Source organism: Fusarium vanettenii, assembly GCF_000151355.1.
Source record: "Fusarium vanettenii 77-13-4 chromosome 8 genomic scaffold NECHAsca_11_chr8_3_0, whole genome shotgun sequence".
Lineage (NCBI taxonomy): Eukaryota > Fungi > Ascomycota > Sordariomycetes > Hypocreales > Nectriaceae > Fusarium > Fusarium vanettenii.
Window position 1 is genome coordinate 381022 of NW_003315873.1, and position 27569 is coordinate 408590.

Below are 27569 nucleotides of genomic sequence, written 5' to 3' on the forward strand. Positions count from 1 at the left end.
TAGAAGAGAAACAGTCAAGGTGGGCTCTGACGATGCTTCATACCTTCCACGGCTCTGTCTCAAACACGTGCCGGCCTGGGGCTCTTCAGCAGCCTGCCCAATACCTGCATTATCATTTTGTCATTTCAAATCACAAACGGCTTACGGCTCCAGTCCTATTATGCTATGCATAGTCCTATTATCCTTTGCCAAAGATCTTCATTTACAGGCTTGAAAGTATCGCCACGTCAGTTCTGTTGTACGACACCAAAGCGAGTCAGACAGCCACCCCCAAGATTATATGCACTTTCCTTTAAATTCGCCCCAAGATGGTACCCTACTACAGGCAAGGCGCAGCAGGCAGTCTGCGTGTTACAGCAACTGTAGGTTGAATCAGCCTAACTGCGTCATCAGCTTGGTTCATTCGACCTCTTAAAGACCTTCTTTCATAGCCTGCTTTCTTTCCCCTCATTCTTTCTCTTTGAGGCCATCTTTGGTAGCTGCATAGATCACGCGGCTTTTCTCAATCCCATGGAAATCCTAGGGGCTGTTGCGAGCTCAGTGGCTCTTGGCCAAGCGATCGGCGCCGGCCGGCATATCGCCAGGCTTGTGCATGAGATTCCAGACATTCAGCATGATTTCAATGAGCTCAGGCAAGACGCAGGTCACCCTTTCCGGTTAACTAACGTAAGAATGCTCACATCTACACAGATCAGTCTCATCACAGCAATGCTCAATGATGTCCAGAGTGGAATTGCCACATGGGGATCAAGCTCGGTATCGGGCAGAGCGGGAGAGATGCTCCTAGAACGCACTGCTCAGCGACTTGAAGAAATCAACAGCGAGCTTCAACGCTTCTTGGAACATTGTGGAAAGGAGTCAACAGACAACAACGCAGTCAAGGCCAAGAAGCGGAAGTGGATATTGCAAAGCGACAAGTTGCAAAAGCTCCGTGAAAAGTCCATGGACGCCAAAATGAACCTTCATTTTGCTCTTACTTCTCAAAGCAGGGGCCTTGTTTGCGAACAGTAAGTGTTGGATCTAGGTGCGGATGTTGGCTAACACGGAGCAGAGTCAACGCACTTCAACATCAGTTCGAGATGTTTACACTACACATGTCAAGTCGCAGACCGTCAGATTCATCTTCACGAATTAGCCCCAGTACTTTTTCGGGTGAAGAGAAAACTGAAGGGTCTGAGACTGATGCTGCAGAGTCCGCTTCATCGCTGGACAGTTCAACTGAAGCTCAGCTTGCTTGTCATGATGATAGCAAATTATCAACATATGTCAGTACAAGCCAATCACAGCAAATCGCCCCCATGAGAAAAATTAGATGTTCTAAGCTATGTCGCTGCCGGTGCCACTCCAGCCAGAGAAGGAGTCGAAGAGCAAATTGGACAGTCCCTTTCCTTGGATCATTGCTAGTCGACTACCGATCAGCACCCGGAACTCAGCAGACGGCTTGTAGCGATATTCACTGCAGTGCAACCACCGAATCCGTTCTTGAATTAAATTACTACTCACCGACATGGCTATGGAAAGGTATGATGTCTTTCGGGGCCTCGTATCACAACGCGGCAGGGCTACGAGTCGCTCTACGCCCAAAGAGAGTGTTATCAAGGACAGACCTGGTCATCGCCGTTATTGATAGCCCCTTTGAGAATTTCTGCGATGCTATCAGGACTGAAACCATACGCATCTATCCAGATGACGAAGTCGCGGTTCAATTGAGCCTCATTGAGGTAGGTTGCAAACTAAAGAGGGCATCCAAAGTAATCTAACTACTATTAACACTGGCCAGTTCCTTATACTTTTCAGAAGATTCGACTATGTAGAGTTTCTTCTCAATTTGTGGAGGCAACTCTTGCCAGGGCAAAACTTTCCACGGTAAAACTCCTGTTGGGTTAAGCCTCATCACATCCAGGCACAGACTGATTCCTGAACAGGAGCCTATTGGCACACATCAAGGATGTACTCTTAACCTATCAAGATTTGCCTGGCCAGCTGGAGTCTTTGCTAGACCAGGTCTTGTCTTCGGCGGATGAAGGTTTGGAAGAAACGCGTGTTTGCCAAGCTATCAAGCAAGGCCTCGATATTTCCTTCATCCGTCAAGCACTTGAAGACGAGCCCTGGACTGTCAATGTGTGTGATGTTTTTGGTAACCCGCCCCTTCACCTAGCCCTTTATCATCTAAGGGATCCAATGGACGTTCTTGAGCTCCTTATTGGCATGGGTGCCAATGTTCATCTCCGGGGCCTCTGGGGTCAGACACCGCTCATGATAGCCGCAGAAAGGGGTAATTTGGAGTGTATATGCATTCTATCCCGGACCAAAGCGTCCTTAGAAGCGAAAGACTGGCTCGGTAATACGGCAATGCATCGGGCTACCATGTTTACCCAGTTTGAGGCAGTCCAGCTGTTGCTTGCTTCAGGCTCCCAAGTGACAGCTCAAAACCTTGACGGGGACATGCCGCTACATTTTCTTGGTGCCACTCAGATTCAAGATGAGCAAGTCGCACAAAAGACTCTACGACTTCTTCTTAAACACCAGGAAGCTGGTATTGAATCGCGGAATTACTTGGGGCAAACCCCAGTCGTAATGGCAGCGATCACCAACAGAATCCCGGCTATCCGGCTCCTTGTAAACGAAGGAGCTTCTTTGCAAGCCATTGACAATGGAGGCTTCACTTTTCTTCACTATGCTGCGTCATTGTTCAACCTAGAAACTTTGCAGTACCTTGATAGTTTGTACTTATCGGGGATCGATCTCAATCATCACGACAACTATGGGCGTACACCATGGGATATCTTCCAGATCGCCATCTCTGTATCTCCAGTGCACCTTGGCTCTTGTCGACGTCCATTGATTGCAGAGCAGCAAGCATTTGTTAGTCTATATGAAGGCATTCGCAATAGGACAGCTGAGCAAGACATCAGCCAGCTCGAGCAAGTTCTGCACGCATTATCACAGCAAGAAACCACCACTGCATGCTCCCTGCTACACACTCTAATCGAAGAGAAGCAAAAATGGGCAAGTGGTCTTCACCAATGGTATCGGATTCTTGCTAGGCAGGTACAAGAAGGGGAGTTGGATACCGTCATCGAGAGCATCGTGGATTACATCAAGGAGTTGCGGGAACTGATACAAAGCTCGGCCTGGGACCTCCCTTCCAGGCACGTGTCTCAACCAAAGGTTGGAGAGGTCCAAGATCTTGAGAAGGATTATGAAAGTTCTGGATAGGAGAATTGTTCTTACGGCGACACTAATGAGGAAGAATATGAGAGATTAATCGCAACAGTCGTTGGCTTTAGCCCTTTAGTCAAGCTTGGCTCTAGTCTCGACAATCTTATTCATCAGACGTGCTGGGAGATCCCTCACACCTGACGGCTCCTCCTCAAGCATCCGCTCACTAACCCTTGAGAAATGTTGCCGGAAAATATCCCAAAGTCTCTCATCGGCGACATTGGAGCTCCCAGGCCGTGGATAGAAGGGGTCATTCCTCCAGAAGCACCGAGCAGCAATCTCCACACCTTCTTCATCCATAGGCAACGGGCTGCAACAGTCAAAGTCTATGATCCACATGGAATGAGGTCCAAGGATGTTTGCTTCAAACTTGCTAGATTCCGAGTTTGACCGGCGAGGGCGGGCAAGAACAAACTCGACGTCGCTAGCATCGATCCTCGCGACCCAGAGCAGAAAGGCGAGGCCCTCTGCCATTGTCTTTGCGTATGGTTCGATCGACATACCAAGTTCCTCCATTTGGTCGATATGCAGAGGAAAATTCCGCAGACTGAAGAACCCAGGCTTCCCTGGCCTTCTGGCCCAACCATGTCTCCTGCGACCAAGGTACGGTCGGATTAGGCAGTGCTCGTTCTTCTTGTCGCCTATAATCACGTCGCTATCATGGTCCTTTGCGTAATTGACCGCCAACAATCTCCGGGTATTCTCGGATATAGGCTGGACCTTCTCGCTAAGCAGCGCGTTGCAGGACGTGGAACCGGGTGGCAGTCGTAGCAGGATCTTTGACCAGTCTGTGTCGCTCTTGTTCAGAAAGCCGCGGCATAGGGGTATGCGAAAGCTGGCGGCGTGTCGGGGATTTGAATTGACAGCATCGTTCACAAGCCGATGAATATGGTACTCATTAGTTATCGATCTGCTGGGCCCGCCATCCTCTCGCTTCATGCATGAAGCAGTCTCGTTCGCTGAAGAATTCACATCGGCCCAGACGCTGCCGCAGAATCTCATCCCAATTCTCTCCAGTTGCTCCAGGGACGCTTCTGTGGTGAGATCGCGGCTGGCAATCCGCGCTGGTGTCGTCTGGCCCATCTTGCGCCTGCCTAGCTCCTGAGCCAATCAAGAGTAGTGTGACAAAAGAATTTGAGGTTCGAGTGGATGAGAGAACTCAAGTCGCTAGCACATATTTATACCAGTCGATGTTAAGCTCTGGATTGCTAGCCTGGCTAAGACTCGAACTGCTAACGGCTGACGAGGCGCCCGCCATCTATGATGCTGAGAAAGACATGCGGAGTGAAGCAAGACGGCAAAGAATGAATGCGAGAATTTAAATAGTCCAAAAATAACTGGAAAACTATGCGAACACAGTCGGTTCTCATTCTCAATCGCCTTCCTCTTGTCGTCATCCTCAACTTTTGAGATGGCGATATTGTCCAGGGTGGGCTGGTCATCTACTACGATCAGTCTTGCAAACCGCACCAGTTCCCTATTTCGTGTTCAAGACATGTTGAGGGTTCTTAAAAATAAATCCAAGGTCCTTCCAAAGGAGCAAATTGATAAGCTACTTCCGATTGCTATATCCAGAGGTCGTCTCGGAACACTGCTCATCGCCTCGGCTTGGTGATCGGGAAGCCGTTCCAGACTCGGATATAGAATCCGACGGATGAACTTTCAAGGAAAAGACCAGCGCCTTCTCAAGCGATGCAGGACAGCAGCATTTATATATTGACCCAGGATCTCCATCCTTTTAAACCCCTCCTTATCTAGCGAGACCCAGTCGGTAAAAGTCCCCAGGAGTTTCGGAGTCCCAAATAGGAAGCTGGAGATCTATTAATACAGAGTCCAAGGCGGAGTTAATAACCACCCGCCCAGTCATTTTGGCAACTTCTAACTACCAGTATTCTCACTCTTACTTTTCTTTGCAACAATTATCATCATGGCAACTGAAGAACCCAAGGCCGAGGCGACGTACGAGGCAGGCTGCCACTGCGGCTACATCAGCCTCTCAGTAACGCTCTCACCACCTCTACCTGAGCACGAAGTCCTTCACTGCAACTGTTCCATCTGCCGTCGTGGAGGGTACCTCCTTGTTTGTAAGTCTTCAATTTTAGATTCTCCTACAGGACGGGCCGTTAACTTGCCAAGACCCGTTTCACTCAAAGGTGACATGGCACCACGACTCGGAAAAACGTGTGTCGCGCTACGAGTTCAACACCAAGTCGCGCGACCACATGTTTTGTCCCAAATGCGGCGCAAGCATCGGCATTGATTTTGAGAGATTCAAGCCCGATAAGCCATATTACGGAATCAGTGTAAGTATTCTCCCTCCGAGTCGTTCACGTTGTGTCAAAGACTGACAATGCTTCAGGTGAGACAGTTCAACGATGTGGACCTTGATTCACTCAAGTACAAAAAGTTTGACGGCATTCACAAGATGGTGCCGGCAGGTGATTTGTCAGGCGTTGAGATCAATGCAGAAACAGGCGAGCCCACATCTTCTGGATCCCAGAAATAGAAGCTGTCAGTGATTTTTTGAGAAACACCTGGCGTTATTTTGGTGTGCAGTTGGAGATATCCGGTGGGTGTCGTGCAAAGGGGGCTGGGGGCACGCCAATAGACGAATAGAGGAATGCATCGAGATCAACGTCGTTTCACCGATCGTCGCAGTGTGTACTGTAGCAAGCCATTTACGCAAGATCCGCGCCATCATTGGTTTTAGCCCCAACTGACATGTTCCTTGTCCAGTTGGGCCAGAATCCGGGACCTTGAACCCACTTGATTCAGCCCTTGGCCTGCAGGAATCAAGTTGTTGATGGTTATTCAAACTATTAAACCCGTATTATCCTATGCGTGAAGCATGTATCAAGAACTGATGCTGGAGATTAACCGTTGGTGATAATTCCATCAACGTCACAGGCTTTCTCGTGGCGCTGAAACCCTGCCAGACATTAGAAGGTCTTGCAGGGAGCTCTCCCACTATGGCCCCCGCTGGCCCCCTCCACGCGGCTCCTCGCGCACCAAAAACGGATCGACGTGTAGCGCCATCACGGCCGCAAGCTGCTCAAAGCTCCCCCACTGTTGGAGCTATCTCCGGTACGTACCCGCGGCGTCGACGTCATCGACATTTACATCATGGCCTGCTATGGATGCGAGTTTCCTTGGTTGTTTGCGTTTCCCATGATGAATCAAGCTCGAAGGAGAGAGAGGGGAGGCTGTTGTGTGACGCTAGCTGAGTTGGTGTCTGTCAATATTTCTGCTCTCCTCTTCCTGATCTCCTTGCGCGCTCCTCTTTCCTTTCTTCCTATTCATCATCATTATACCCGAGTTGGTGAGCTCACCTACACCTAATTCTCCCTCTACCTCGCAAGTTCGCCCAAATGTCGAACTTCCAGGAGCAGGTCGTGCCTTCGGGCCGACAGCATTACAGCGGCCAGAACCGTGTGCCCAACGTTCGCGAGTTCATGGAGCAGTTGGACCAGGACAAGAAGGCCCGCGATGCCGCCATCGACGAGGAGCTCAAGCAGAACAAGGTCCACGGTGAGACCAAGGATCACAAGAACGATAGAACCGAGGCCATTCGCCAAAAGAAGGATACTCGCAACGTGCGAGATCCTGTCACGGGAAAGGATGTCGATATCCGGGATGCCGATCTTGACTTTACTGAAGCAGTCGAGAACCCACAGGTATGTGTGGTAACTGTGCGACATGCAATTGTAAATCTAACACCCATTGTTAGCTGTCCGTCCCCAATGAGAATCTAGGAAAGCCCGCGACCATCGCGACCTCGTCAAAGCAATCCGGAGAAGAATATCGCTACGCCCAGGATGTCACCGCGCCCCCAGACCCCGTCCAGGAGGGCGCCACCTCTGATGTCCCAATTCGCAGCGAGAAGACTTCAGTACTCTTCTACAAGACTCCCTCTATCAGCTACGAGCCCATGTTCGAGATGCTCGAGCAGCGCTCCATCATCCTCTGTATCGGTATCTTTGTCGCCGTTGTCTTTATTGGAAAGATGTTTGGCGGTCGCCTCTTGGGCTTGGTTCCTCTTGCTTTCTGCGTCTCTTCTGGCGTCTTTCTCTGGACCAAGGATTTGATTCGACAAGGTCGAGATCTCGAGTGGTCAAGCGAGCAAGAGCGTGGTGAAACTGCTACCGCGAACCTGATTCCCGAGTCGGTTGAATGGATGAACACCATGCTGGGCATCATGTGGGGGCTTATCAATCCCGAGATGTTTGCCGCCGTGGCCGACACGTGAGTAAATGCCTTGACTTGCGATACGCAATGCTAATCAGAAGCAGTCTTGAAGATGTCATGGCCGCTTCCGTTCCCGGTGTCATTGAACACGTTCGCGTCGCCGATATCTCGCAGGGCAACAACCCCCTCCGTATCCTCAGCATGCGAGCTCTGCCCGACTCCCACGTTCAAGACATCAAGGACGAGCAGCACCGACAAAACGAGAAGAACACTAACCCCGAGGAGCTGGCTGCCAACGAGCAAGCCGGTTCCTTCTACAACCTCGAAGTTGCCATTGCCTACCACGCCAAGCCTTCCGGCGCAGATATTGCTTCCAAGGCTCGCAACATGGGTATGCAGCTGGTCTTCTACCTTGGTATCAAGGGTCTTTTCGGTGTCCCCCTGCCCATCTGGGTCGAGCTCATCGGTCTTGTTGCGACGGCTCGAATCCGCGTCCAGCTGACTCCCGACCCCCCTTTCCTCAAGGCGCTCACTTTCACTCTTATGGGCATCCCCAAGGTACAAGCCGGATGTACTCCCATGATTGAGAAGGGTGTCAACATTCTTAATCTGCCCCTCATCTCCAACTTTGTCAACTGGGCTATTGGCGCAGCGGCATCCATGTATGTGGCGCCCAAGAGCTTGACCCTTGATCTCAGCAAGATGCTCCAGGGTGATGATATCAAGAAGGAGACCCTTGCACTTGGTGTCATGTTTATCCGTATCCACAAGGCCGTTGGTCTCAGCAAGCAGGATCAGCGTGGCAGCAAGGGCGGTGGTTCCGACCCCTACATCACCATCAGCTGGAGCAAGTTCTCCAAGCCCCAGTTCTGCACGCGTGTTATCCAGGACGATCTCAACCCCGTCTTTGAGGAGAGCTGTGGCCTTCTCGTCACCAGCGACCTTCTCATCGCTGATGAGCAGCTCTCGGTTGAACTTTGGGACAGCGATCGATCATCTGCCGATGATGTTGTCGGCAAGGTCGAGCTCAGCATCCAGAAGCTGATCCAGCACCCCGGCAAGATGTTCCCCCAGGTTTCCAAGCTCCGAGGTGTGAAGGCTGAGAGTGAGATGCCTGGTGAACTCCACTGGGAAGTCGGCTTCTTCGGAAAGACTCAGTTCCGCAAGGCGCTTCGAACCGATGGCAGAGATCTCAACCTTCCCAAGGAACTCGCTGACAAGCCCGAGCTTCAGGAGAACAAGGGCTCGATCGATACCCAGGAGGAAGATGCCGTCATCCACACTCCTCCCGACCCCCTCTGGCCTTCTGGTGTTCTCAGTGTTGTTGTCCATCAGATCGTTGGTCTGGAGCTCGCCAACATCAAGGGTTCCGAGGGCAAGAGGAAGGGCAAGGAGTACGAGCCTGCACGGCCCGAGGCTGGCGAGGTCAAGGAGGAACAAGCCAAGTCTCTGCCCAGCTCGTACTGCACCATCTTGGTCAACGACGATCTTGTCTACAAGACCCGAACCAAGGTTGTCTCTTCCCAGCCAATCTTCAACGCCGGAACTGAGAAGTTTGTTCGTGACTGGCGCTCCTGCATCGTCACTGTGGCTGTTCGCGACTCGCGCAACCGACAGCATGATCCCATCATCGGCGTTGTGCCTCTTAAGCTGACCGATATTCTCCTGACGAGCAGTGAGTCCACTCGATGGTATCCTCTCGACGGAGGCATCGGCTTTGGCCGTATCCGTATCTCGCTCCTCTTCCGATCGGTTGAGCTTCGTCTTCCCCCTCCTCAGCTTGGCTGGGACATCGGCACATTTGAGTTCCTCTCTGACACAATCATCACCACCAACTATGCCCCCGCCAACCAGGCCAAACTCCGATTCAGGACCGGTGGTTCATCAGCCACCGTCAAGAAGCAGGCCTCTTCTCGCGAAGGTGACGGCCTCAAGTTCGACATTAGTGGTGAAGATGGTGCCCAGACCGTCCGTCTGCCTGTTCGTCACCGTTACAGCTCACCCATCTTCATCGAGTTCTACCCCAGCGGGAAGCGAAGCCCCGACGCATATGCAGTCCTGTGGCTTCTGGAGCTCGCTGATGGCGAGGAGAAGGACTTTGATATCCCCGTCTGGAAGTGCAACAACAGCATGCGACTCTCCCAGAACTACATCACGGAGGAGAACTACCGCACCGTCCCGGATATTGAGATGGAGCAGGTTGGCCGTGTCCGTTTTCAAGGCCGTTTCTCAGCTGGAACAGACTCGGACCATATCAAGTTTGTCAGCTCCAACGATACACGCGAGACGATTGAGACCTGGGAAGCCTGTTACGCCGAGGGTGTGCGCCAGCAAGAGGTGCACGCCGAGGTTCCTCCTGTGATCCAGAAGCTTCACGACGAGTCCTTGACTCATGGCCGAGACATTCTCGCGCAAGCTGACGAGAAGCAAAAGGCGAAGTGGCTCGCCAAGGATGGTACTGATTGGAGTGGAGCCTTTGGCGAAGATCCGTCTGCTCTGATGGCCAGGCGCGCTCGTGCCTCTCAAGATAGTGAGGAGTACGACGACTTTGACCAGGACGACATCGATGATGATGATGATGATGATGATCCTGATCTAGGCATCCAAGACGCCGAGACTGAGCCTTCAGAGCCTTCAGAGAATGGCCGCCCTTCAGTGGACACCAACGCGACTGCTAACACGAGCGCGACAAGCGGTTCTCAGGCCAGCAGCCACAGCCTGAACCCCATCAAGAAGATCAAGTCCTACCGCGCCGAGAGCCGCGACATGCACCGCCGACACAGGGGTCTCATGCAGTGGCGACCAATGCGAAACATGCAGTTTGCCAAGGACGAGGCCAAGTATGCCGTACGAAAGGTGGTGAACCTGGGTGCGCTAGATGGGCGAAAGCCTGATGTTGAGACCGAGGTCTAACGGTTTTTCTTTTGTAAGGGGGTGTAATTGGGTTGGTTTGGGTACATGGGGAGGCAAACGGATTGGGCTGGATGAGATTGATGATTATGATATTCCTGTAACAATACTGCTCGGTAGGCTTCTTGCAGAATGATTCACAACCTTTGAAGGTATTTCGAGTGTGCACGTGATCCGACTGTTGGAGATTAGATTGGGATGAAAAGCAAGCAGCTCGTCCCTTCATGCATGAATTTTCCTTTGTGTTTCGATCGTGATGAGAGAGCTCAGATGTTAGTGAGGAGGGTGTTTGTTGTTTAAAGTTGATCCCGTTTGATGCCGCCGAAGGAGAGATGCTTCAGAGCACGTGAGCCGAGTCGCACCACCAATCATCGCCTTCTCTCACTCACCTTTCAAGAACCAAACCATTCATCATTCAACATCCTTAATAGTCGACTCACACCAGTAATTATTTCTCAAAAACACCTTGTCGATCATTCTCTCCGTCAGGAATTCATCTACCAGTATATATCTCTCCAACATACGACGCGTCTCCCTGAAATACGACGCGCTGCTTGAGCGCGTGTGAAGCTCGCAACATGGACCTTAATAGCTTCGACCACGGCGTTGGGAATCAAAGAAAGCCCTTCAACATACCAGGACACCTTTCACGAGCAGATTCAGACATTGGAAGTATCGAATCAGAAGACCCCCTGGCTAGGGATGCACCAACGAGAAGTCACACTCAGAGCCCAGTCAAGCAGGTCGCCAACCCACCACAAAACTCGTTGACACCAGGCCGTCAAACAAAGATCGCCGTCGTATTGACCAGATCTCCGGGACATTGGGACTCATTTCATGAGGTCAACGTTGCGGATGAGAACCTCGACGGTCCTGTCATCTCGGACTTGACGCCACGGGGAGAGCCCAGAACATTGTTCAAACCAGTCAGCGCCCTCGCAGTGCCGAGTCCGAGTGGACCATCAACGGCAGTTTCCAGCGACACAGCCTCAACCACTCCCGCTCGCGGTCGGGGAAGACCAAAGGGCTCGTTCAAGAAGCGCGATGGACAGCTCACAGCCGCAGCCTCCCGTCAGGCCCGGCAAATCAAGACCCGGCCTCATCTCAACGGTTTCCCGAAACGAAGAGGACGGCCACCAAAGAACCCGTCACCGCCACCGAGGGACATTTACCACCAGGTCGACGTGCCGTTTGTCGCCTTTCTGTGTGAGTGGAATAACTGCAAGGCGGAGCTACACAACCTTGAAACATTACGGCGGCACGTCTACGTCGTTCACGGTGACTCGATTCAGTGTCTGTGGGGGTCGTGTGGGCGTCGAGAGGAACCTTACGAGTTTGACGATGACGAAAGCTTCAACAAGCATGTTGAAGAGGCGCACATGGTACCGCTCTCATGGCACGTCGGCGATGGACCAAACAACAAAGGCTGCCGGAAAACCGCCGAGAACGAGATACCAGATTATCTAAAAGATGAGAATGGGAACCAGGTGACGCCCTCAATACGAGATCAGCAAGAAGAGGATATTATGACATGGAGGAAGAATCGACGCAAGCTAAAGGAGCTGCTGATCCGCATGAACGAGAACCTCCCAGACGATCCCGATGTGGACATTATCATCGACGACGACGCTGCATGATGATGGTTTTCTGGGTAATATCGTCGCGCACAAGCGTTTTTCAATGCACGTGGAAATTTATCGATCAAGATTACTTTTGAAACCGCCCATCTTTCTCTTGATCAAAGTTACGGGACCTTGCGGGTACGACCCTGCTCTTTGAAGTTGTGCTTGACCATCAAGATCGACCATTCACACGAGATGATGAATACGGAGACTTTGATCCGGTGGTTATTCTCCCGGTTGGTATGAGGCTGAAGAGACTCGGCTTGATAGGATACCCATCAGTCCCAATATTAATATCTTGATGAAGCTTTTTTTTGGTGTTGAAACGGCCATCAACTCCCCGGGGGCTGTGTTCCAGGCTCAGCCCTGCGGAAGCCAAAAAGTCAAGCCTTGGATGAATTACAGAAACATGATTTCACCCAACCGCGACTAGCCCAGTCCTTCCCTGGCTAGTTCATCTCAACCCCGGCATATCACTGGTTTAGGGGCGTCTTCAACTCCGATTACCCGAGATGGAGGGGCGGGAGCTTACACGCTGCATCGGAACAGTCACTCTCCGGTACTTGAGCGTAGCAAATCAATCAATTACAATATTATTAGAATAGCACCAAACAAGATTTAATTTTCCCAATAGATCGTCAGATTGGCCGGTTTAGCCGTCTAGTAGTAACCTTTGCCAGAGATGGGCTCCTGGACCTGGATGAGACCAGGGGCGGCCAGAGTGTGAGCAGGAATATCATCGACGCTCTGGAAGTTGTTGGAGGTGGTCAGCGCGGCATGGGTGAAGCCGCCGGCGACGAGCTCGTTGAAGGGGAACTTGGCCTGGAGCTTGATGGTGTTGCCGACCCAGCGCACGTTCTCGGCCTTGACGCTCTTGGGCAGCTGCAGGCCCGTCTGGTAGGTGATGTACAGACCACCAGTCTTGGCCTTGTAGGCGATGACCTTTTCAGCAGCCTTGGTGACCTTGAGGGTTGCCTCGAAGGAGAGAGTCTGGTCCTTGGCCTTGATCTTGGCAATAGCACCACCGTTGACCAGCAGAGGAGGGAAGATGGGGAGCTTGATCTGCTTGATATCCTCAGGGCAAGAGCCGGGAACAACAAAGCCCTGAAGAGCAGACCAAGCAAAAGCAGCAGGAACCGTGGTCAAGAAAGGCGACTCAGAGGGGATCTGGTCGAGGTAGAGACGGTAGAAGCCATTCTGCTCACCCTCCTGACCGATGACGGCCGAGATGAGACGGACAACCTCGGGAAGACCCTCCTTGCTGAAGATGACGTTGGCGTCCTGCAAAACGCCGAGGACGACGGCGGTGAAAGTCTCGGCGAGGGAGATGGCGTCTTTGAGGTTCGAAGTGGGGAACTTGTACTTGCAGGGCGAAGGCGCAAACTTGTTGGCTGACTTGAGCGTCGCGAGGGCTCCGATGGCGTGTTGCTCCTCTTGCTGTGATGGCGTTGGTGAGTGATATTTGTATGAGTGGAGGGACAACTTACAGCTAGAACAGTCTTGATGACGTTCTCAGCCTCATAACGCTTATCCTTGGGAACCTCGAAGCCCTTGACGCTGTTGCTAATGTTGTACAACAGCGAGCTAAAGAAGGCTGTCTCAAAGAGCTCGTTAAAGGCGATGAGCTGAAAAGCAATAGTAGATCCAGGACCCAACTGAGTAGGAAGAGGACCGCCAGGAAGCTTTCCTCCAGCCTGCAGAGAAATCTTTTGCTCCTGCTGAGCATTCGGGTTAGGGAAGCCATTACCGCTGGGAATGCTGAAGCCTCTGGGGAGGGCACCTGCAACAGCAGAGCCAACGATGCCAGCGGCGGCAAAGAGTGTTGAGAAACGCATATTGTTTTGTATATGGATGATGAAAGAGAGAATGAGTGATGATGGTTTGAAGTGAGGGGATGGGCTTGAGGTCTGGTTATGTAGTTGAGATTGAGTTACCCCCTCCAGTGGCCAAAACGGAGGAGACCGGTGCATCAAACATTTGAGTTTACTGTGAGAAGTGAGGCACTGCTGTGCTTACTTTAGGAGTATCATGACGCCATACATAGAATGACCAATGCAACAAAGGCATCCTTCGGTCTGAGCAAGATCCGAAGGAAGCATCAGCCCTCCATTTGGAAAGACTAATCTCCAGGTCTAGACCTTGGTCTTCCCCGGTTCGGACGGGAAGACGGTTAGCACGGCTTCTCCAAGCTGACGGTACTAGACCTCCATCCTTGTTCGGTATTTCAAGAGCCGTCATCGATATAGAAACAGATTAAAGGAGGGAGGGAGGGGATCTACCGCATGTGCCGAAAAAGCCAATTGCAAATCTCAACGCCTCCCACATGAAATAAGCATCTCAATGGCGTGCTGTTCAATGCAACACTGCGAGGTTTTTTCCTACAAACTTCATGGTTTGCATGGCAGTGCATCGTGCAAGAGTAGGCTTGCCAAGGCGCGCTTATCGTGTTTCCTTGAGGCGGAGATTCCTAGCGCCAGGGGATGTTTATCCTCCGGCAGATCTGTTTCCCGAATGTGGAAATAGGGCTGAGAATGTGTCTTGGCGGAGGGCCTTCCGTCAGGGACCGGTTCTCACGGGTAAGCAAGGCGTTGTGAAGCAAACATCAATTGGGACATCCGATTACACTCGGAGGATCTTCCAATGGGTTTTCAGTAAGATTGTTGCTTCTTCTCAATCTCCAGGCTCGTATCTCATCTAGAAACCATACCCAAGTGTGATGCCGTGCAGCTACGTGATGTCATGATGTCGACTTACAGCCACTCTCTAAGAACAGGATTCACCACCAGACGAAACTATTGAAAGCTACTGATTAGATCTTCGCATTCTTTGGAGTATAATGCGTCTTTATCTTGTGTCAACAAGCTTAAATGGCCGATCAGGTCAAATACGGACTCCCTATCCCACAACAACTGCGATCGGATTCGTCTCGATCGTTTGTCTCTTCGGACCGAAGCCTTATGCAACCCAACGGTACATTCCAACGCAACGTCGTATGTAGTAAGCTTGTTTTTCTTACCTCGGACTTGTTTCATCTCGGGCTCCAGAGATGGAACTGTTTTGTACGAAATTAGACACGGGTTGTTCCATGGCTCTTCCACGGCCTCTCACTCGCTGTTCACGACCTGACTATCAGGGACGCTTCCCCAGACTGATGACAAGGTTTACGCCAGTGACCTTGGTGACAGTGTTCCTGGCTGCTATGGATAAGCCTCATTACCTTCAGCCTCCACAGTAGCATCGGCATGCCCGTCGAGTGCCAGAGCTTCGCAGGTACTACACCGCTGGTGTTGTACACTGACCCTGGATCCGCCTTCACCTCGGAGGTTTTCAGGAGTAAAGCCGCTCAGTTGGGAAACACTATGGTAACCGGTCCATCAAAATCACAGCGGTCCGTCAGAATGGTTGAGGTGACGAACAAGATTATACAATCTCTGATGACAAAGGTTGCTGCGAACCGGAACCGCTGGGACTTCTATTTGGAAAGGATCATAAAGGCAGTAAATGGACGACACATGGTGGAACTGAGCTACAGCCCGGTAGAGATTCTGATGGAGCGGGCCAGGACCAAACCAAAGGTACAGTGCCCATAGCAACTCTAACACGCAGTTGAAGAACAAAACACCAAAAGGGCAAAACACCAGCCTAAAATGTGAGAAGGAGTAAGAAAAGATTTCATCATAGTAATCGTTACTTTCTGCCTAGTTTTCCGTAAACGGATCTAAAACATATCATTACACAGTCTCATCATCCGTCCTGTCTAGAAACCCACCAATGTCAACCTGGCTATTCTCCTTCGCTGCCTCCTCATTAAACTCCTTGGTTGCAATCTTGAGTGCTTCTTGACACTCGTTAAGCCACGTACATGACTCCTGCGTATCCGGATGGTCCTCGCCGAGCACCTGACGCCGAAGGCGAAAGCAATCCTCCAGGAGGGCGAGGGCATCGCCGAGGACTTCGAGTCTGATAGACATGCTTGGGTCACACAATTCACCCTGCAGCTTCCACGTTTCTGCGAGGTTTTGCATGCTGAGAAGCGTGGCCGGGTGCTCCTCGCCGAGTATCCTCTTCCTCACCTCCATCACACGCACTTGCAACTCTTCCGCCTCGCCTAGGTCACCTTGCTCGTACAGCGTAACTGCTAGGTTTCCTAGGCTTGTGAGTGTGTCAGGGTGTTCTTCGCCAAGAACCCGCTTCCTTATCTCCATCACATCCCGCTGCAACTGTGCCGCCTCGTCCAATCGTCCCTGGTCGCGGATAGTCACTGCCAAATTGTTCATGCTGATGAGTGTATCGGGGTGTTCTTCACCCAAAACACGCTTCCTTGTCTGGAAAACTCGTGTCTCCAGCTCTTCTGCCTCCTCTGACCGGCCCAGATCACTGATTGTTCTCGCGAGGTTACTCATCGCATCAAGCACCTTGGGATGTTCCTCGCCTTCTGCTCGCTTCCAGGCCTCCATGACGCGAGTCTCTAGTTCCTCTGCTTCTTCCAGTCGATCTTGACGCCAGAGAGTAGAGGCAAGGTCCGAAATAACGGTCAACGTCTCGGGGTGCTCAGGTCCTAGCAATTCCTCCCGGGTACGAATCGCCTCTCGCTGCAGCCCCTCTGCTTCGGTATATCGGCCTTGGAACAAGAAAAACCCGCCAACCCTATGGCGAAGAGATGCCTTGATCAATTTATCCTCTGTCTCTGAGTCACTGCCCTTCTTCTCCGTCTGTGAATCAATGCCATCCGAATTCAAGACGGCGTAGGCGTGTGCAAGGTATGCGCTGCATGTCGGAATGTCCTCAAAGTGGCCGTAAGGATAGGCGTCCGAGACTGCAAGGAGCGCCCATCTTGTGAACTCGTTCTTGGTACCGTTTCGATTCAACCAAGCTCGGGTTACCAACTGTACCAGACGATGCATGTTGTGATCGCCGCGTTTCTCAGCAATGATGAAGCTGAAAGCTTTGAGAACTCCAAGAGCCTTAACAAGTTGCAGAGCACTGCTGGACTCCCCTTTCTTCTCTTCGCTGTAGAACTCGAGGAAATCCATGGGGATGGATTGTCGGTCAAAGAGGCTCATGAGGGAGAGAAGCTCGGCTGCAAAGGGATATTGTCGCTCGATCTGCCGAAAAGAAAGGATCCAGGTTTCGGTGACGGCACGAGGTGTTGCCGAGTCCCTCCCAGCTGCCTCAAAATCCTCACTTAGTAGATCGACCAAGCCTTTTTCGCTCTCCTCCAATAGCTCCAAATACTTGTTGACACTGATGGTATTTTCCTGGATAAATGCGGATGCTTGAACGAGCGCCAGGGGTAGGAACTCCAGCCGAGATGAAAGTCGCAGCAGATCCTTGGGGTCCTCATCGATGCCTTGAAGCCCACGGATAAGAAGCTGAACTGCCTCGTCTTCATCCATCTTGTTGACCTCGATGGGGCGCTTCCCTTTCGTAAGCCTTGACCCCACCTGCAGATTCCTCGTTGTGAACAGAATGGTTCCGTCGGCACAATCGGGTATGAAGCCGCCAAGCTTCTCTCCCGCGTCTGAAGGAAAGAATAGCTGCATGTCGTCGGCATTATCGATGACCATCAGCCATCTCCGACTAGCTTTGCTTTCAAGCCAATCTTTCACAACCGACAGACTGTCGAGACCACTTGACTCATCATAGCCAGGGATCTCGCATTCTCTGGCGATATTAGCATAGGAGTGGGCAAAGCGCTCTGCACTATTGGCATGAACCCAAAAGACAGATATGTCTGGCTGAGCCTCCTGTAGCCAGTAGGCATACGCCAGTGCGACCTGTGTCTTTCCAACACCGCCGAGACCACATAGTGAAGCACGGAGGTGTGCCTTGCTCCGTGCCGCAGGCTCCGAGTGGCCCAGCTGATCCTTCAATGATTCTATGACCTCTGATCTCCCAACAAAGTCCGGATTGCTGGTGTAAGGGATGAGATAATGCGGGGTGGCCTCATCAACCTGCTCAGTGTGTTTCTTTGATTCATCCTGCCCCTGTTGCTCAATCTTCTTGATCCAACGTTTAATCTCGCCACATATCGCCACAAATCCTGGCTCGGTGCGACTGCCGAACTTTGTCATTTGAGCATGATCGCTGTGGATGCCAATTGAGATGTATCCGGGTAGGGTGGCTGAGTGTTTTGGCACAACGACACCAATCCTTTTCATGGGCAGCTCTTCGTAAAAGCAGGTGATGTCAATTTCGTTGGTTTGTTCCTTATTTCGGGTCATGATCAATGTGTGAAAGCAATCTTGGATGCGAGCGAGAACCTCGGAGTCGCGCGTGAGGAGCTGGACGATGTCGGTGTTGGTCTGCTTCATCATCCCCACAGAACGAGATAACATCTCTCCCCATTTGGCAAGACTAGATCCGTGATGCGGCGTTCCAAGAAATATGATCCCTCGAGTCAGGTGAAAGATACTTTGGAGATGTGCTTCGGGACGCTGTTTCGCTGTCACCAGGGCATCTTGGCAGACCAATCCGCCGAGACTATGGCAGATAAAGATGATGGGCCTCTCTGCTGTATCGTCAGACTGCCTTTGTGAGGCCAGAGATGTCAACAATGTGTGAGCATGATCCGAAACTCGATTTTTGGACGAGTCGACCAAGCCCGCATCGTACCCATACGAAAGGATACGACAGTTCGGAACCTGTGATGGAAGGAAAACTTTTGGCCAAGGTTGTACCTCAGTTTTAGCGGTCCATGTCTTTTCACAGTCACCATTTAGACCATGGATGAAGACGATGCTATTACCCTTGTTAGAAGAAGGTGATCTAAATCTTGTGATTCTTAGCGAGTCTTTACTCAATTTTATCGTCCTGTGAGCTGTGAAGGGTCTTTATGCCAGAATAAAAGAAGGATTTGGCCCGTCGGGGTGGCGGTTCGGACGGAGCTTCAGGGGCTGAGGCGCCGGGGGCCCGGGTCTCAGAGGCCGTAACTCCGTTGGTGGTCCGACCATTGTCCGGTTTGCTGCGGAAGATCCGACGCCGTATTGAAGACAGCATGGCCGCAGGATATGGCTTGGAGCTCAAAACAAAGCGCTATAGTTCATTTGAACTGAAAAATACAGGTTTAAGCTGCTCGTGTCGAAAGAGTCGGGCCTAAAACAGTATTGTACTCTGCTAAGCGCCCGGCTCAAACACCATACGACGCCTCCTAAGCGCCGGTGTTGGTTGAGTGCAGCAGGGCCATGTTTCAACAGCCTTGGCATGGATCCTCGAATCAGATTTCAATAGTAATCGTGCTGCGGGTATTGAAGAGTCTTGATCTTAAAATAAGCCAAGGTATAAGCCCGTTGAGCTGAGGGACGGGCCGCTTTGATGGTGTGGTGGTCGAGCAAATCAAAGGAATCTGGGCGGGATGCCTTGGACCACGTGACCACCTAAGCAGTCTACAGCACAGCAACTCACTCATTAATTCCTAAAGATATGGAATACAAATCGTATACATATACTCATTATGGTTCGTACAGAGGAGTAGGTTATCGTCTTCGCTTAGGTACTTACCGAATATCTTTAGATCGGCTCTAAGAGACCCACCATAGCGTGGTAGGGAGCTCAATATCCAAAACAAAAGTCGGCATCTTACAAGATGACAGTGGAGAGCTGGCTCAGGAACACAACAAGCGATATCAACCAGAGACCGATCAAAAAGGAGAGCAGGTGCTGCAAGGCCACACGAGCCAGTGAGTATCCAGCTCAGTCCTCTTCTGAACCAACTATCCAGTTCACAGGGACAGCAAAAATAGGAACATACAACAGCGGGGATTCGCTGGTCGTCACCGACCCAACTACTAATCCGCCCCTCACTGGCTTATCTATGGGAGAGCGGACGGGATCCCGAGTTCTCCAGTGGGTATGGTCGTATGTGCTAGCAGACGGCGGGTTTCCGGTTCAAGTCCCGGAGTTGGGAGCGGCGCTGAAGCAGGGAACTATCATGAAAGTTGCGAAGTACATGATGAGAAAAGAAGGGAATTTGCGGTAACTAGTGTATGATGTCCCCTCATCTTCACTCTCTGCTCCATCTCGCTTCTGACTTCCCTCTCAACAAGCCGAGGCGAGTTCTAGAGTCCAGCGTCAAGTTTCCTGATATACATGCACATGATAATGTAGCATGTTTGTAACCGGAAACTCTTCAGACTCTCTGAGGTAAATTCAGTTTGCATACCGCCCACGTGTGAAAGATACAGTGTTTTGTGCCACCCAATGGGGAGTTCCCTTTTCCACACAGCTCGGCATGAGCCCTTGTGAGACCACGCATATCTAGTGACGATTGCTAGATAAGTTTCACCGTAACAAGACTTGGTGTGCTCCGACATATGCCTTCTTGTCTTTCTTCGTCGATGGAATTGACATTGTCTAGGCCAGCCACACCCGGCTACTCGAATTAATGAGTTCCGTGGGCCATTCCATTCCTTCACAGAATCGTCAGGCAGGGATCACAACACTAGTTCTACTGAAAGTAATAGTGTCAAATATTCGTTCAATTCGTTAAAGTCATTCTCGGAGGGGAAAAACAGTCGGGATTAAAGGGAAATGCAGGACTAAATGGCGGCATGCCACTCAATTGCCTGTCGTTACCATCGCCTCGCCACCATGCAAATGTCCAAACACATGTTCAGTTCAAATGTCTCGCAAGGCCGTTTCATCATAAGTCGGTGAAATAAACGCTGGCTGTGAATAAATGGTGGCGGCATACAGTACATCGCCGTCGTCGATGTACGCCTACTCGGGCTTCCTGGCGTAGACAACATGGCTATCAAAACACAGTTAGCATCTTCACAACGAAACGTCTCAGGCTCACTTACAGGGTCCAATACCCATGCATCCTACGATTACGGATATCCTTGCGCACCTCGGCGCAAGACGCCAGGACCTCCTCCTTGGACCAACCCGCAACACGCGTCAACAGCGCCAGCGAGAAAGCTTCGAGGCCCATGTCGAGGTTCACACATTGCCAGCGACCAATCTCCTTGAGCTTAGGGTCGAGAGCCCAACTATTAAAAGGCCACTTAAACTCGCGGTGCACAATGTCGACGAAGCCGGCCTTCTCAAGGACCGTGGTATCGTGGGCGACACTCTGAATAGTGCGGCCGATCTTCTTAGATGCTTCATAGAGAGCATCATGCCACTTCCAGATAGCCGAGTCCCTGGATACGGTGCCATCATCGCAGCCCATTGGGAGGGACAGATCACCAACTTCGAAGTATCCTCCAGGAGTCAAATTGCTATTACCGAATTAGGGAACATTGCATTGCCAATATCAGGAGAAAATTCTTACTCATAAGCCTTCTGGATAAGAGCTGGAACGTCGGCAAAACAACCCGACATGCCTCTGCACAGAATAAAGTCGAAGGGCTGTGACCAAGTCCAGTCCTTTTCCAAGTCATCGATCTCAAATCGGCAGTTGGGGGGAACCCAATGAGGTTGAACAGGGCTGAGATCAACGCCAATTACCTATGCAGGTAGTTAGTGGTTAAGTCCATCTGGGAGAATATGTCACTGTTCCTGATCCCTACCTCGGCAGCGGGATGGGCGTCGGCTGTGCCTCATGTTAGCATCGTGAAGAAATGCTCCGAGTCAATTAAGCTCACCAAAGTCAAGTGCCCACATTCCCGTACCGGTGCCGATATCAAGGACTCTCTTTGCATTTTCGGCTCCGGGGTTAAGGGCTGGCTTTCCATCGAACTGGATTTTCCAGATGTGGTGTTGCAGATCTGAGATAATCAGCTCGCGTTCAAAAACTATCTAACTAGATCACGTACCGAGGCGCTCATTCTCTTGCTAAATTGACAATGTCAGCAATCGAGATTGACATAATCACTAACACTCTTTCTGGTTTGCCCGGCCAAAGACTTACATCGTCGTTGGGAAAATTGTACTCTGTGGCGTGTCAGTTCATCCATCATGTGCGACAGGTGGCTGAGATACATACTCCCCTCACTCATGGAATGGTAGGTCCGACCGTTCTCCTCCTTGTGTTCCAGGATGCTTGTTCTCAGAGACGCCAATGATGACTCTTCTTCAAGATTCTAGAGGCGCATAATCACCGTCAGCAGATGCAGTGCGACGAGAGTTCATGCGGCACCCAGAACCTACCACACCGAGAGCCGAGTCATCGTCGGCGGTCTATTGAAGCGGCAGCGGTTAGCAAGTCGTTTGTCTGTTCTGGATCAACAGGCGAGTTCTCACAATATGCTCATGCTCGTCTACCATCTTGAACGATATCACAGACTCTGTTGTCGATCCTACAACTGATTCGGTAAGTGGGAGGGATGAACCGTCACATGTTGTGAGGAGGGGAATCAAAATGGGTCCGTGGGTTATGTCGGTTTCGCATTCATCCCATCCCCAGGTAGGCAGGTAAGCCATGTGGCAGGGGCATTATGCGGCTACGAGGTTTATATCGTCTTTTATAATAGGCTTTGGAGATTATGCGTTTTAAGCGGAATCAACTCGTCTAGCGTGGTTTGGGGCTTGAGCTGAGAAGTATTAGAGTTTGAATGCAGATTGGGGGTCAAGAAATAGATGAGAGCTAAAGTTGTCTGAGGTCTGGTTTCTCTGAACGTCTTCCGCTTTCGATAGTGTATGGAAAATACTAAAACTAAAGACACAGTCTAATAGGGGAATTTATCTTAGTTATCTCCTTTTTGATCTACCCATTCTATCCTGTCTTTGTCATGGCCACAGAAGGAGAACGAACGGGTTCATCTGTCTACAGTCCTAACAAATGTCAAGGCGTTTTGCACACAATCGCACCTACAGAGCGGCATTTTCATTAGGCTAGACGCGAATTAAGCAAATTGACAAGCATAAGGACACAAATGAGAAAGCCACCATTCTCAGACAAACACTGGCGAACGGGTCAAACTTTTGTCATGCCCATTCTGCAGGGTAGCCCATGGCACACGTAGCCGAGGGAGCACAGGCGAAAGCAAGCCTTGGAAGGCTTGAGATGATGGGTAAGCAGGCACCAGGCACAGGCACAGGCACAGGCACCGGAATGACTGGAGAAATCTTCTCTTGAACCGGAAGTAACGGATGGTTGGCATATTTGAGTTCCCAAAGAGGAAATAAGAAACGTCAACCGTGGATGTTGGTTAGTGGCTTTCATTGTTCATCCAGAGAGAGACGCGTCAATGAGTTTGGGAGCAGGTCACTTGGATTCCACAAACAAGTATTGTTTTGTTTTAAATCTCTTACATCCAGCCGTGTTATCAATCAATCAATCACCGACAAAAGTGCCAGTGCCGGTACCGTCACCAGTTCCTCCCAATCCATCGTGCCGTCCGTATCGTGTCGTGTCCTCAACCCGGGCCTTCGCAATCGTGGGTGTCGTTCGACAGACAGGCCGGGACCCTCTCAGAGCCCCGTCTCATATCTCCCCACAGGGTCCTCCTCCGACCACGTCGAATTTCGAGTCATCTCATTCATCTGGCCAGCTTTCAACTTGTTCATCACGAGAGCCGCACACGAGTACCTAGGTAAGCATTCTTTCTTAGGGGCCGATCCGACAAGCAGGAACTAAAGACTGAGAATCCACGAGGTCAACCTAACTAAGCTCTGAAGCATCAAGCGCCATCGCCATCACCCACACACACCATCGCGCCAAGACCACCTGTCTCTGGGCTCAACAAGGCTATCGGCGCCCTGATTCAAGCGAGACGACCGATTTGAAACCTACAGACGGTACAGGCGTACGCACCAGCCGGCAGCACGCTACCACGCCAGCGGGGGCTCCTCCCGGCCGCCATCGCTCCCCGGTGCTGCGCCAGGATTTGGGGGCGTCTTAGTGGCCTGGCACTGGCTGGCAGCTCCAACACCAGAGGCTTTGGCGTCATCTTCTGGCTTCCTCGGAGCCTGCGGGAGGTGGGACGACACCGAGCCCCCGAACTTTGCTTTGTAAGGCAAAGGGCCATCGAACCCCCGGCAGGGTGCCCAAGGATCCCTGGAGAGAGGCCGAGCCACGAGGTGTGAGGCGGCCAAGGTGAAGGCGAAGAGGCGATAGAGGAGTGAGACCCTGCTAACCGGGGACCGCTAGCCTAGCCGGAGGATACGGTACAGCGCTGTACCTCCCTAGCGCGCGGTGCGTGGAAGTTCCTCCAGAACTGAAGCCGACGCTCCACGGCGGGAGGGACCTGCAGGATGATGGCTCCGTCCGTGCCTCATTCTATGCCTCAGGCATCAACCTCTTCCGAGGGCGCCCCCATTCCCGTGGCCCATTCCCAATCCCATTCCCAGCTGGAGACCAACGAGACCCATAACGTTAGCCAGCCCCAGTCCCAAGGCCAGCGTCATTCCCAAACTGAAGCCTCGCCTTCTTCCTCCCTTTTCTTCAACAGCGGCACTGGCCAAGATCTCGCTGCTGATACTGATACTACTGGCCACGCGGCCTCATCACTTTCTCAATCCCCTCGTCTTTCTACCGTCGCCCCTCGAACTCGGCTCTCCCAGACAAGTCAAAGTCAGAGTCCCCCTTCTCCTTCGTCGGCGCCTTCATCCGCGCCCTCGCCGCGGCGCAACCGCTCCCCGCTCCACACGCAGCATCGAGCTCGTATCCGGCCTCAACGTCATCGAAAGAATCCATTATCTGTCTCCCGCCGTTTCTTCCGTCGAATATGGAAGCGACTCTCTGATCGATTAAAGCCTGCCTCCAAAACTGCCGCTGTTAAAAGCCGGCTTAACACCGCCGAAATGCCCTCCACCAAGAACTCCAATGGCACCGGCGGCCAGGTCAGCCATCGCCTGCGCAACTTCTTCCGCATGAACACGGGTGGTAGTACTGGCAGTGGTTCTAGCGATAAAGAAAAAGAGAAGACCTCGGCTGCCACCACCCCCGATGCCGCCTCTGGCTCAAAGTCCCGCCATACCAAGTTCTTTAGTAATACAGTCGGTCGCCTGCGCGCACACACCGTCGCCAGCGAGGGCAATCAGCTCGACGAGGCTATGAGCCCTACGGCCCATGCGAACCCATATTTTGCTCATCAGGGCCAGCCTGGCCTGCGTCACCACAATGCCGACTCTGTTCCCCCGAGCCCTCCCGATACCCCTACTCTCAAGGTAGAGGGTCCCGATGGTACCAATGTCGACCAAGCAACCAGCGAAACAAAAGAAGAGCTTGCCCGAAGACTCAGGAGAGTTGCTAGTGCTCCCAATGCCCAAGGTCTCTTCTCAAAGGGCGCCCCTAACGGCGAACGTCCTGCGACTGCCGAGCTGGGCAAGGATCCTCTCCTGGCCAACGCTAGCTCGGGCTCCCTCGGCCTCATGGAGACAACAAAGGCACAGGAAGCTGAGGCCAAGGCCAAGGCTGCTGAGGAAGACGTCCTTGCTGCTCTCCCTGCCCCTAACACGGCCATGGCTTTCCGCAGGACGTACAGCTCCAATTCTATCAAGGTTCGAAATGTGGAAGTCAGCCCGTCAAGCTTCGACAAGATCAAGCTTATTGGAAAGGGAGACGTTGGAAAGGTGTATCTCGTGAGAGAGAAGAAGAGTAGTAGGCTCTACGCTATGAAGAGTATGTCCCAAATGTTCTACAAGCCGCAATCGTCACTAACCCGTCACAGTACTAAGCAAGAAGGAGATGATCAAGCGCAACAAGATCAAGCGAGCCCTTGCCGAGCAGGAGATTCTGGCAACAAGTAACCATCCGTTCATTGTCACATTATACCACTCGTTCCAGTCGGAAGATTACCTCTACCTCTGCATGGAATACTGCAGTGGTGGCGAGTTCTTCCGCGCCCTCCAAACACGCCCAGGAAAATGCATTCCCGAAGAAGACGCTCGCTTCTATGCCGCAGAAGTGACAGCAGCTTTGGAGTATCTGCATCTCATGGGATTCATTTACCGTGACTTGAAGCCAGAGAGTATGTACACCAAACCCAATGCTGACAAATACACGACTGACTGTTGGAACAGATATCCTGCTTCACCAATCGGGTCATATTATGCTCTCGGACTTTGACTTGTCCAAGCAGTCAGACCCTGGTGGCAAGCCGACCATGATTGTCGGTAAGAATGGTGCTCGAACGGACGCTTTGCCAACCATCGATACGCGATCATGTATTGCCAACTTCCGAACCAACTCGTTTGTTGGTACCGAAGAGTATATCGCACCCGAGGTGATCAAGGGAAGCGGACACACAAGTGCCGTTGATTGGTGGACACTGGGTATTCTCATATATGAGATGCTCTACGGAACTACGCCGTTCAAGGGAAAGAACCGCAATGCCACCTTTGCCAACATTTTGAGAGAGGACATCCCCTTCCCAGACCACACGGGCTCGGCCCAGGTCTCCAAGTAAGTTTCTCGTCAACATGATGCGGATAACGACTAACAAAGACTGCAGCCTTTGCAAGTCACTAATACGCAAGCTACTTATCAAAGACGAGAACCGACGACTGGGAGCCCGAGCTGGTGCTTCGGATATCAAGGCGCATCCATTCTTCCGGACGACGCAGTGGGCGCTGATCCGCCATATGAAGCCACCCATCGTTCCCCACGCTGGCCGAGGAATCGATACAGTCAACTTCCGTAACGTGAAGGAGAGCGAGAGTGTCGACCTATCTGGATCCAGGGCGATGAAGGGCGTGCCATTGGATAGCGGACTGGCGACACCTGGCGGTGATATTGCCGACCCCTTCCTTGAGTTCAACAGCGTCACCCTGCACCACGATGGTGACGACGACCATCGGTAGATGGGCCAACGAACAGTCAACAAACAAGATTTGATATGAAGAGCCGGAGGGGTTGATGGCGAGTTAACTTGAGCTACTGGCTGGCTATTTCACCACATGTATACGCACGGGACCACGGATTGAAATTCTTGCACTGGGACGCCTGTTACGCATTTGCACCATGATTCGACTCGATGCCACTCCTTTAGACGAAAGTTTGCCAGCGGGCGGAAGAGAAGCCAAGAGAAGACAGACAGCGGAGGAGGAGAAGGAAGATGAGACCAGTTGAGCGGTTGATATATGTCGGTGGACAGAGATTCAAGAAAGAAAGAAGCGAGAAAGAAAGTAGGAAAGGAAATGCTCGGCATTCCACATTTATTTGTCGTCAAAATTGGCGTCTTCTGGTCTGGCGTTTGGGGAAGAGCGGGAAAGAAAGCAATGATATGTTTGGTCTTGACCGTTTGAACCAAGACGGAGAGCGAGTGCATGAAGGTATCAATCAATAGAGCAAAAATGATCTTTTCTTTTGACGTAGCAGTCGCCTTGGGCTTATTTAAGTCAGCCTTGTGAAGCTTTGGTGTGTGGAAGCGTGTACAAGTCGCGTGGTGAAGCTCCTATCGTATAGGGGTCATCTGCGCGGTGAGAGTCACACATGACCACACCCAGACACTCTCGGGTGTCTTGCTGATGGAGGCGCAGGGGTTCATCTGCCTAGATGAGACCCTTTATAAGCACAAAGTCTCAGTTGAGACCGCATTTGCCTGATGGAATTATGGAGAAGTCACGTCCTGAGAGCTTTTCGCATGATGGGTATGGCGCTCATGGGATCTATGCTGACGTCTCGGCGGGATAGTACGGAAAGACACAAAAGAGGCGAAACTCCCCGAGTTTCACAGAATTGGTTTCAGAGTTTCCTTTTCCCATCTGTACTCTTATCAATCTATTGCGTATTAGTCACTCTCT

The 27569-nt window shown here is 51.6% G+C and overlaps 9 protein-coding genes across 9 annotated transcripts; 5 read left to right on the forward strand and 4 right to left on the reverse strand.

Moving 5' to 3' along the window:
* Positions 1-308: 308 nt before the first annotated feature.
* Positions 309-3219, forward strand: NECHADRAFT_84042 (uncharacterized protein; the record flags this gene model as incomplete). The annotated part of the gene is made up of 5 exons (XM_003048279.1): positions 309-362; positions 691-1007; positions 1109-1721; positions 1781-1866; positions 1926-3219. The coding sequence occupies 5 exons, from the start codon at positions 309-311 to the stop codon at positions 3217-3219; spliced, it is 2364 nt and encodes a 787-aa protein (XP_003048325.1).
* A 75-nt stretch (positions 3220-3294) lies between these two features.
* Positions 3295-4305, reverse strand: NECHADRAFT_84043 (uncharacterized protein; the record flags this gene model as incomplete). The annotated part of the gene is made up of 1 exon (XM_003048475.1): positions 3295-4305. The coding sequence occupies one exon, from the start codon at positions 4303-4305 to the stop codon at positions 3295-3297; it is 1011 nt and encodes a 336-aa protein (XP_003048521.1).
* Positions 4306-5149: 844 nt separating this feature from the next.
* On the forward strand, positions 5150-5728 carry NECHADRAFT_95742 (uncharacterized protein; the record flags this gene model as incomplete). Its single annotated transcript, XM_003048280.1, has 3 exons — positions 5150-5306; positions 5359-5525; positions 5582-5728. 3 exons carry the CDS (start codon positions 5150-5152, stop codon positions 5726-5728), a joined length of 471 nt encoding a protein of 156 aa, XP_003048326.1.
* An 862-nt stretch (positions 5729-6590) lies between these two features.
* NECHADRAFT_71329 (uncharacterized protein) lies at positions 6591-10471 on the forward strand (the record flags this gene model as incomplete). The annotated part of the gene is made up of 3 exons (XM_003048281.1): positions 6591-6896; positions 6950-7464; positions 7512-10471. 3 exons carry the CDS (start codon positions 6591-6593, stop codon positions 10318-10320), a joined length of 3630 nt encoding a protein of 1209 aa, XP_003048327.1. The 3' UTR covers positions 10321-10471.
* Positions 10472-10895: 424 nt separating this feature from the next.
* NECHADRAFT_95744 (uncharacterized protein) lies at positions 10896-11954 on the forward strand (the record flags this gene model as incomplete). The annotated part of the gene is made up of 2 exons (XM_003048282.1): positions 10896-11034; positions 11095-11954. The coding sequence occupies 2 exons, from the start codon at positions 10896-10898 to the stop codon at positions 11952-11954; spliced, it is 999 nt and encodes a 332-aa protein (XP_003048328.1).
* Positions 11955-12599: 645 nt separating this feature from the next.
* NECHADRAFT_47297 (uncharacterized protein) lies at positions 12600-13774 on the reverse strand (the record flags this gene model as incomplete). Its single annotated transcript, XM_003048476.1, has 2 exons — positions 12600-13376; positions 13427-13774. The coding sequence occupies 2 exons, from the start codon at positions 13772-13774 to the stop codon at positions 12600-12602; spliced, it is 1125 nt and encodes a 374-aa protein (XP_003048522.1).
* A 1896-nt stretch (positions 13775-15670) lies between these two features.
* NECHADRAFT_47331 (uncharacterized protein) lies at positions 15671-18938 on the reverse strand (the record flags this gene model as incomplete). Its single annotated transcript, XM_003048477.1, has 2 exons — positions 15671-18680; positions 18739-18938. 2 exons carry the CDS (start codon positions 18936-18938, stop codon positions 15671-15673), a joined length of 3210 nt encoding a protein of 1069 aa, XP_003048523.1.
* A 1458-nt stretch (positions 18939-20396) lies between these two features.
* NECHADRAFT_63067 (uncharacterized protein) lies at positions 20397-22195 on the reverse strand. The gene is made up of 10 exons (XM_003048478.1): positions 22125-22195; positions 22032-22061; positions 21868-21964; positions 21793-21815; positions 21698-21716; positions 21527-21649; positions 21452-21474; positions 21214-21389; positions 20741-21160; positions 20397-20688 (listed from the first exon to the last, which is right to left on the reverse strand). Exons 1-10 carry the CDS (start codon positions 22146-22148, stop codon positions 20658-20660), a joined length of 966 nt encoding a protein of 321 aa, XP_003048524.1. The 5' UTR covers positions 22149-22195; the 3' UTR covers positions 20397-20657.
* A 2431-nt stretch (positions 22196-24626) lies between these two features.
* Positions 24627-27135, forward strand: NECHADRAFT_71336 (uncharacterized protein; the record flags this gene model as incomplete). The annotated part of the gene is made up of 4 exons (XM_003048283.1): positions 24627-25446; positions 25496-25795; positions 25848-26229; positions 26279-27135. The coding sequence occupies 4 exons, from the start codon at positions 24627-24629 to the stop codon at positions 26625-26627; spliced, it is 1851 nt and encodes a 616-aa protein (XP_003048329.1). The 3' UTR covers positions 26628-27135.
* Between the last annotated feature and the right edge of the window lie 434 nt (positions 27136-27569).